Source organism: Pyrgilauda ruficollis, unplaced genomic scaffold (genome assembly GCF_017590135.1).
Source record: "Pyrgilauda ruficollis isolate IOZ18807 unplaced genomic scaffold, ASM1759013v1 scaffold161, whole genome shotgun sequence".
Lineage (NCBI taxonomy): Eukaryota > Metazoa > Chordata > Aves > Passeriformes > Passeridae > Pyrgilauda > Pyrgilauda ruficollis.
The window spans coordinates 1470542-1480235 of record NW_024514876.1 but is presented as its reverse complement, the minus strand read 5'-3'; the positions used below and the strand labels follow the sequence as shown (position 1 = coordinate 1480235).

Genomic DNA, 9694 nt, shown 5'->3' with positions numbered 1-9694 from the left:
TATAAACCTCAAGCTGCCCATTGTTAACGGACAAATTACATTACTATTGCGACACGTGTCGGGGCGCCGCGGCCAGCGAGGGGCTCACGGCCTTGCACCTCCACCCACAGCCCCCCGAGAGGGGACGTGGGGCACGAATGGGGACCCCACAATGCCACGGCCAGGCCCTTTTCCGTCCTGGATCCGTGCGCAGCGAGGACGGCGCTCCGCAGGGACGTGTCACGGATCTGTGGGGACAGCAGAGATGGGGTGTCCCCACACGGCCCCGCTGCATGGTGGGGGGACTGTGGGTGGCACAGCCCTGGCACACACATGGATGCACACGCATGAACACGCCTGGCACACACGTGTAGATGTGCACAGCCCTGGCACGCACACACACATCCACATCCCCCCAGACTCCTCCTTCCTCATTCCCTCCTCCCCTCCACAAACGCCACCCTCGCAAACCCCCCCTCACCGTGTCCCCCTAGCCCCGACCCCCCCTGCACGACCAGAGCCCCCCCGTGGGCACCACACTGTCCCCTGCGTCCCTCTGGGATCCCCCCGTGCCAGGCACCGCGGCCGTGTCCCCTCCCCGCAGTCACACGTTAAATCCCCGGGGACACCCCCACACCCCCACGGGGACAAGTGACAATGACCCCGGGGGGGCTGCGGGAGAGTGGCGAGCCCGGCTGTGCCCCCCTGGCCCCCCTTGCCCGGCGCGGGGTGGGGGTGCCAGCTGGAAGCTATTTATTAACCAGTCATGGTTAAATTGGTTTATAAATTAACAGATGTTTTAACTTTATTCTTTCTTCTGGGAATGGAGGCAGCAAACTGGTCTGTGCTGGCGGCCCGGACCCCCCCGGGGGGGTCAGCGATGGGCTAGGGGGGAGCAGGGCTGGGAGCCCCCCCTCCAGCCCACCCTGGCAGGGCTCCGTGGGGGCACCAGGATGAGTTTTAGGATCCCTTGGGGTCTCACTTCCGCAGGGAAAGGAGGTGGGTGGTGTTCAGGCTGTAGAGGATACGTGCTACAGGTGGGTAAACTGAGGCACGTGATGTCCCCCAGGCTGAGGAGACCCCCGGGCTGCCTCTCTGCGTCTCACTACTGCACCCCTTATCTGGAACCCCCCAGATTTGCCCCTTTATCCATCCTGGGTTCCCCCACAAAGTTCGCCCCTCAATTTCAGCCCCTCCTGTGCCGGGCACACCTGGCACCGTGCATGAACCCCCCCAAACCAGCACAGCCCTGGCTTGGGTGGGTGCCCACCCCGGGGGTGTTGCCCCCGGACACCCCAGTGCCCCCAGCCCCCGATCCCACCCCGTGCTGTGGCTGTGAGGCTTGGCACGGCCCGGTGCCCAGTGCCCGGTGCCCGGTGGCTGCCAACCAGGACGGCTCCAGCCACGGCTCCGCTCCGGCCACCCTGTGCCAAAGCCCTTGAGCTGCTGCCCGGCCCACGCGGCCGTGCCAGCCCCGGGTGGCCGTGCCAGCCTGGCCATGCCAGCCTCGGCAGTGACATCTGCCACCGCGTGCCGCGGCGCCGGCGGGCACACGGGGCCAGGGAGGGCACCGATGGCACCAGGACCGGGCACAGCCCGGGGGGATGCAGCCCCCTGCCCGCCCCGTTGTGGGTTCAGGGGTGCGACTTCTCCTCGTTGAGCTGGGGACAGGGCCACCCCTGTCCTGCCAGGTGTGGGGACACAACGTCCCATCCTGCCGGGAATCCAGGACACGGCCCCTCCTCGTGCCAGCGCTGGAGCCCCCGCACTTTTTGGGGATAGGGGGTGGCAGACCACCCCACATCACGCTAAAGACGTGGGATTGGAGCCCCCCGATGGCGATGGGTTATAGGGGTGCAGCCCCCGCGTCCTGCCTCGGTTTCCCCATCGCACCCCCCCAGTGTCCCTGAGTAGGGCAGGGGGTGCCCCTTCCCCAGCCCCCCATTTAGAGAAGGTCTCTCCCAAGCCCCTTTCCCCTCTGCAGGCCCCCAGGGTGGTCGCTTGGGGGGGTTCTCAGCAGTGAAGGTGTTAAGCCCCCTGCGCCCCCCCCTCCCACCGCCCCCTCGGGCTCCCACGCGTGCTCCGCTCCCACGCGTGTTCCCACTCCCGGCACCCAGGGGAGCACCGGCCCCCACCCGCCGCCCCCGCTGCAGCTCCTGGGGGGCGGCTGCACCCACAGGGGGGTCTTGGGGTGCTGGGGGGGCTCGGGGGGCTCAGCCCAGTGCGAGGTGCGAGGGGACACCCGGGAGCGTGGGGAGGGACACCCCCGCAGGGCCAAGCGGGGGACACAGAAGGGGATAGCGGGGTGAAGGGCACTGAGGGGGGGTCCCGGCACACCCGAGCCGACCCCCGCCCGTCCTGTGGCCACGCCCCCTCAGTGCACAGGCCCCGCCCCCCCGGCACTCACCCTTGGACCGTGCGATCGTCCCCACGCTGCGCTGTCCCCGCAAGGCCCCGTCCCTACGATGTCGTGTCCCACTAAGGTCCTGTCCCCGTGGCACCCTGTCCCTGATGTACCCCGCAACACTGTCCCCACCACGCGCCATCCTCGGGACACCTCGTCCTCACGGGACACTGTCCCCACCACGCCCCATCCCCAGCACACCCTGTCCCCACGATGTCCCATCCCTGGGGCTCTCCGTCCCCATGGGACCCTGCTGGGCACGATGCCCCACCCCCAGCACACCCTGCCCCCGTGGCACCCTGTCCCCACGATGCTCCATCCCTGCTGTGCCCCCCCGGCACGACGCTGTGTCCCCATCTTGTCCCCACGACTCTCCATCCCCCCCACACCCTCTGCCCCGCTGCCACCTCGCCGCGTCCGTCCCCACGGCTCCGCGGTGGGCTCAGGCTCCTCGCCGGGGGGCGAGCTCTTCTTCCCTCAACCTGCTGCTATTTTTACACTCTCCCTGCGGGAGGATTCGCTGCTGCGCGGAGCTGCAGCCCCCGCGGCACCGCGGCACGGGCACGGGGACGGGCACGGCACGGGGTGCCCACGGTGCTGTCCCGGCGACGAGAGCGGGGCCATGTGTGCCACACGTGTGCCTGGAAGGTGTCCCCGTGTTCCGGGCCCCCCCTCCCCACCCCGTGCCACGCTGCAGGTGCCACCCGCGGGTGACGGTGCGTGGGCGCGGGCGCGGGCGGCGCGTGCCGATCCCGGGGGGCTGCGGGTGCCGGCGCTGCCGCAGCGCAGGGAGGGGAGGGGGCCCGGCCACCCCCTCACACGGCGTCTTCGTGGGTGGGAGAAGCGGGAACAGCAGCGGGATGGAGCCCGGGAACCTGTTGCCATAACGACTCCGGTCCCGGGATGGGGACGGTGATCGGAGCCTGGCATGGGGACACCCGGCACAGGGCCAGCCAGGGGACAGGGTGACAGAGGGACCCTCACCTTGTCCCCAGATTTTGTCTCCATGAGGATACTAGGCTCTGCTGGCACCTAATTTGTCCCCACCTGGCTGGTCACTGCGCCGTGCCACAGCCACAAGTTTGTCACCCGCAGCCAGATTTTGTCACCCAGAGCCAGGCTTTGTCACACAGAGCCAAGATTTGTCGCGCACATCCAAGATTTATCTCCCAGAGCTGGACTTTGTCACCTAGAGCTGGCCTTTGCCACCCAGAGCCAAGATCTGCCACCCAGAGCCACAATTTGTCACCCAGAGCCGGGCTGTGCCGTGTTTTGCCGAGCTTTGCCGCGTGGTGCCGGGCGGGCGGGAGGCTGCTCCATGGCTCGGTGCCACTCGGGTAAATATTTTGCTGGAGCGGTGGCTGCTGGCCCAGGGCCACCCGCAGCCGTTGGAGCACCGGGAGATCCGGGGGACGGAGCCAGTTCCCAGCTCCCCCTTCCTCGTTCCTGCCCAGAGGCGGCTTCCATGACACCGCCCCGGGACATCCCAGGAGGGGACGAGCCACCGCCGCGGCTGCTGCCCACCCCACTGTCCCCCCCCCGCATGGGGACCCCCTGGTTGTGGCCGGGAGAGCTGTCCCCGATGTCCCCCGCTCCCTGCCGGGAATGTGCAGCTCTGGTGCCGAGCGTCGCCCTGGGGGATGAAACCCCCTCCTTCCCCTTTGTGTCCCCTTGGGATTTTCTAGGGGGAAAATCTCCAAGAACTGGGAAGAGCCAGGGCAGGTGGGCACAGCCGTGGGTGAGGACACAGCCTCCGCACCCCCGACACCCCGGGGGCTGCAGCTGGGGGTGGGGGGACCCCCGGCACACAGGTGATGGGATGTTTTGGGAGTCCCATGTCCCCACGGATGTCCCCTGTGCGTATCTCCGGAGTGGTGGCCCTGTCCCGTGTGGCACAGAGTAGCCGGAGGGGGCGGTGGGGGGGTGGGGGGTGAATTTTGCCGCTGCCCACACGGGGGTGGGAGCGGCTGTCCCTCTGTCCCCTGTTCCCCACCTGTGGGGACACTCAGGCATAAGGGACAGGGACACACACGGAGCCAGCCGTCCCTGTCCCAGCGCAACCGGCCACTGCAGGCGGGACGCCCCGTGGCAGGGAAGGGGTTAAGGACCCCCCACAGGTTGGCTGAACCCCCTGGGGGGCTCCCCAAGGACTCATTACCGCGGCCTCAGCCCCCCTGCCCGGGGAGGGGGGGATGAATAATTCAGCTCCTGGTAGGAAGACGTGTCCTCCCTCCCTCTCCTTCCTCCTCCTCCTCCTCCTCCTCACCGGCTCTGCCTTCCCCACCTCCCGCCACTCTCATTCCTCGCCGTACCGAGCCCCGGGTGCCACGGAACTCCGCTCGGTACCGGTGCCAGAGACCCCCCCCCACCCCGGGCTCCGGTGACTCCCGGCCAAGGCCATGGACCCCAAGGAGCGCAAGAAGATCCAGTTCTCCGTGCCCGCCCCCCCCAGCAACCTGGACCCCCGCGCCGTGGAGATGGTGAGAGGGGAGCGGAGAGGGGAGAGGGGAGAGGGGAGAGGAGAGAGGGGAGAGGGGAGCGGGGCCAGCCCGGGGGTCCCTCCTCTCTGCCCGGGCAGAGCGCTGCCGGTGACCTCGGGACAAGAAGGGACCCCCGGAATGAGCGCGTGGGATGGGAGGGGGACACGGGAGGGGGACACGGGAGAGCCCCGGGGTGCTGGAGGGAGGCGGGGAAGGAAGGGGACAGAGTGGGACAGGAGGGAGGGGATGGGACAAGGGGGATTGAAGGGGACGGGAGGGACGGGAGTGGACCGGGAGAGCAGGACAAGGGGGATCGGAGGGGACAGAGGGGACAAGGCAAAGGATGGGACAAGGGGGATCGGAGGGGACAGGAGGGACGGGAGGGGACCGGGACAGCAGGACAAGGGGGATCGGAGGGGGCAGAGGGGACAAGGCAGGGGATGGAAGGGACAGAGGGGACGGCGGGGTGATGCGTTGGGACAGATGGGATGGGACAAGGGGGAGGCGGGAGGGGACAGAGGGAGGGAGGGGATGGATCCAGGGGAGATCGGAAGGGACAGAGGGGACAAGAGGGAGATGGGATCGGCAGAGCAGGACAGGGGGGATCGGAGAGGGCAGCGCACGGGAGGGACAGACCGGACGGGACTGCGGGGCGGGGGACACAGAAAGGGACGGGGACAGACGAGAGAGCTCCAAGGTCCCTGTGGGAGCTGCGGTCCCGCACACGGAGAGTTGTGCCAGGGGGACAGGGACAGGGACAGGGGTGGCACAGGACAGCAGGGAAGGGATGAGACAGAGGGCACAGGATGAGGACAGGGATGGGATGAAGGGGACAGGACACGCTGGGACTCGGTGCAGCCACCCCCGCCGGTTGTCCCTAATCCGAGGGGACATCCCCAGCACACGCCGGACCCAGAGTCCCTCCGGAGGAGCTGGCCTGGGGCTCTCATGGGGCTGGGATGCACTGGGGACACCCCGGGGACCCCGTGCCGGGGGGGTTGGTGGCCCTGCACCCACACGCTCACACACGTGCAGACACGTGTCCCTGGGGCGCAGGGCAGGGGACAGGGGACCCGGGGCGTCCCCAGCCGGTGACACCCCGCTGTGCCCCAGATCCGCCGGCGGAGGCCCACGCCGGCCATGCTCTTCCAGCTCTCCGAACACTCCTCCCCAGGTGAGCCGGGCCGGGAGGGGACACCGGGCAGGGGATGGCCGGCCCAGGGACGGGAGGCGGTGGCAGGGATGGGACTTTGTGTCTGTCATGGTGGCAGGGATGGGACACGGTGGCAGGGATGGGACATTGTGTCTGTCATGGTGACAGGGATGGGACACGGTGGCAAGGATGGGACATTGTGTCTGTCACGGTGGCAGGGAGGGGACATTGTGTCTGTCAATGTGTCTGGGATGGGACACGGTGGCAGGGAGGGGACGCGGTGGGGATTGGGATGTGTCACCTGTGGAATGGGATGTCTGGAGACGGTGGCAGAGAGGGGACGGGGTGTCACATAGAGAAAGGGGTGGCGGGTCCCTGGCGGGCAGGGTAACCCCTGCAGGGGGTCCGAGGGTGGGCACGGCCCTGCCCGGCCCCGCCGGGTGCCCGTGTCCCGCTCACCCTTCTCTCCCCGGCGCCGCTGACAAAGAGGACGAGAACCTGCCCTACCAGGTGAGTGGGCGCGGGGACCCCCGACACAGTCCCGCTCCCCGTCCCCGTGTCCCCGGGGGGGTTATCGGGGCCCGGAGCTTATCGGCTCCTTCCCGGCACGGGCACACGGCGCCAGCGCCGGGACGGGGACGCGGGATGGGGACATGGAGCCGAGCCAGGCTCTGGAGTTTGTGCAACCAGCGCGTGACCGCCGCGGGGTCACCCCCACGGTGTCCCCAGTGCCGTGTCCCCAGTGTCACATCCCCACGGAGTCCCAAACACGAGGTCTCCATAACGGGGTCACCATCAGGGGCAGCCCAAAACCATGTCCCCAAGGCAATGTCCCCATCGTGGGGACCCTAATGCCACATCCTCATGGCAGTGTCCCCATAATTGTGGGGACCCCAACGCCGCGTCCTCATGGCAGTGTCCCCATAATTGTGGGGTCTCCAACACCGTGTCCTCATGGCAGTGTCCCCATAATTGTGGGGTCTCCAGCGCTGCGTCCTCATGGCAGTGCCCCCATAATGGGGGTCCCCAGCATAGGATCCCCCTGGCAGGGTCCCCACAGAGGGGTCCTCAGGGTGGTGTCCCCAATACCCCATCCCCAATGCAGGGTCCCCATGGTGTCCCCAGCACCATGTCCCCAGTGCCACATCCCCTTAGCAGGGTCCTCATTTCTGGGGAGGGGTGGGTGTCAGCCCCATAGTGAGACCCCCCATCGCAGCCCCCCACCTCTCCGGGGGGTTCCCGGCTCTTCCGGGGCCGCGGTGACCCCCGTGGGGACACCAGGCTCCCCCATCCCGACGCCGCTCCCCCCGCAGCGCTCGTCGGGCGAGGGCTGCCTGCTCAAACCAAAGAGGACCAACCCGTGTGCCTACACCCCGCCCTCGCTCAAAGGTACCGCCCGCGGGGCCGGGGGGCAGCGCGGCGGCTGGGGGGACACCCCGGTGACACCGGTGACACCGTTGTCTCCCCAGCGGTGCAGCGCATCGTGCAGTCCCACCTGGAGAGCGGCATGGGCGGGGGTGACAGCTCCGACGGGGAGCCCGACGACGGCTGCGACCCCGACAGTGCCCTCGAGGCTGGTGAGGGGACAGGGGGACATCCCCAAGGGATGCGGGGACGTGGATGCCACAGCCTGGGGGACACAGGGACACAGGGAGGGGGATTCTGGAGCCCGAGGGATGTGGTGGTGGGGCTGCTGGAATCTGCGGGTGGGGGACGTGGCGCTGCCACAGCCCAGGGGACAAGGAGAAGTGGGGACACAGGGTGACAGACACAGCATCGGCGATGTGGGAACACGGGGACCAGAGCCCAGGGTACACGGGGACAGGATTGCCGGAGCCTGGGGGACACGGGGGGAGCCTGGGGGACACGGGGGGAGCCTGGGGGACACGAGGAGATGGGGACGGGGCTGCTGGAGCGGGGACGGCGGCCGCCATCCCTTGAACCCCTGGGGGACACACGGACTGGCTGCTGCCGGTGCTGTCCTCGCTGCCACCGCGTTCCCCCGCCGGGCCGTGTCCCCGTCCCCCGCGGGGCCGGGTGACGCCAGCCGGACCCCCGGCCGCTGCGTGACGCGGCCCCGCCCGGCCCCGGCGGTGTCCCGGCGGTGTCCCGGCGGTGTCCCGGCGTGGGACAGTGAGGGGGAGGATGGCAGAGGGATGGCAGGAGGACAGACACAGTGGAGGACAGGGGTGGCAGGAGGAAGGGGACAGCGAGGGGATGGCGTGGTGAAGGGATGGGGAATGGCAGAGGGATGGCGGGAAGACAGGGGTGGCAGGAGGATGGAGGTGGAAGGGGATGGGGGGACAGTGGGGGGGACAGGGATGGCAGAGGGATGGCAGGAGGACAGACACAGTGGAGGACAGGGGTGGCAGGAGGAAGGGGACAGCGAGGGGATGGCGTGGTGAAGGGATGGGGATGGTGAGGGACAAGGATAGGGGGGTGGCAGGAGTATGGGGACAGCAGGACAGGGGCGACAGGAGGACAGGGATGGCGGGGACAGAGGGACAGCGAGGGGACGTGGCCGCTCACCCACCCGGGGATGGCAGGAGGGCACTTGGGGCCGCGTCCCCCCCGTGCCTCAGCTGTGCCACCTCACGCTGTGTGTCCCGGGGGACACCGTGCTGTCCCCACAGGCGGGCAGAAGGTGTCCTTCGCCGGTGGCATCGACGAGCGCGAGGAGGACCTGAAGTCGCTGACGGTGTCAGAGATCCCCGAGGACCCCGAGGGAGTGGAGGGTGACGAGGAGGAGCCGGGGCAGGAGCAGGACGGTGGCACCGGGGGTACGTGGGCTGTCACCCCCCCACCATCCCCGCTGTTCCCGGTGCCACCGCGGCCGCTGCTGACGGGGACAGCCGGGTGCTGACGCCCCGTTTGCATCCCCAGAGCGGCGACACGTCGGCTTCGCCGAGGTGCCCTCGCGCCCCATCGGCACCGAGCGCCACTCGCCCACCTTCCCGCTGGGCACCAGTTAGCTGGCACCGGGCACCGGGCACCGGCCCCCATTGCACCCCCCGGCCCCCGCAGCTTCGCCTGTGCCCCCCGGCTGCCCCCCGCCCGCTGCCTGCGCTTCGCCTGCCGTGCGCCGTGTGCTGCGCCATACTGGTCCGTGCTGGGCCGTGCTGGGCTGTGCTGGTCCATGGTGGTCCATGCTGGGCCGTGCTGGGCCGTGCTGGGCCAAGGTGGTCCATGCTGGTCCATGCTGGTCCATGCTGGTCCATGCTGGTCCATGGTGGGCTGTGCTGGTCCATGGTGGTCCATGGTGGTCCATGCTGGTCCATGCTGGTCCATGCTGGGCCGTGCTGCGCCATGCTGGGCCCTGCGCCATGCTGGGCCGCGCCAGGCCGCCTCGGGACCCCCGGCCACGGCCGCCCCCTCCCCGCGGGCCTCGTGCCCCCCCGGCTGCTGGCGCAGGAGCCGGGGATGGGACCCCCGGGTGCTGGTGGGGTCCGGGCCCCCCCTGGCTGCTGCCCCCCGGCCCCAAGCGAGCAGAGCCCCCCGCCCACAATAAACGGCTGTACAGAGGCTGGAGAGTGTTTTGGGGGGCTGGGGGCTCTGGTTTCCTTTTGGGTGGGGGGGGGAGTCTGGTCTTTGTTGGGGGGTGACAGACTGGGGGTGTGGGGTGCCCCATGAACACCTCCCTCTCCCATAGGGAATGGGCTGTCCCTCGCCCCACTGACT

The 9694-nt window shown here is 69.2% G+C and overlaps 1 protein-coding gene across 1 annotated transcript; it reads left to right on the top strand.

The window, feature by feature from the left end:
* Positions 1 to 4727: 4727 nt before the first annotated feature.
* Positions 4728 to 9107, top strand: PPP1R1B (protein phosphatase 1 regulatory inhibitor subunit 1B). Its single transcript, XM_041463013.1, has 7 exons — positions 4728 to 4863; positions 5977 to 6037; positions 6504 to 6526; positions 7330 to 7405; positions 7486 to 7622; positions 8613 to 8796; positions 8900 to 9107. Exons 1-7 carry the CDS (start codon positions 4783 to 4785, stop codon positions 8986 to 8988), a joined length of 651 nt encoding a protein of 216 aa, XP_041318947.1. The 5' UTR covers positions 4728 to 4782; the 3' UTR covers positions 8989 to 9107.
* Positions 9108 to 9694: the final 587 nt, after the last annotated feature.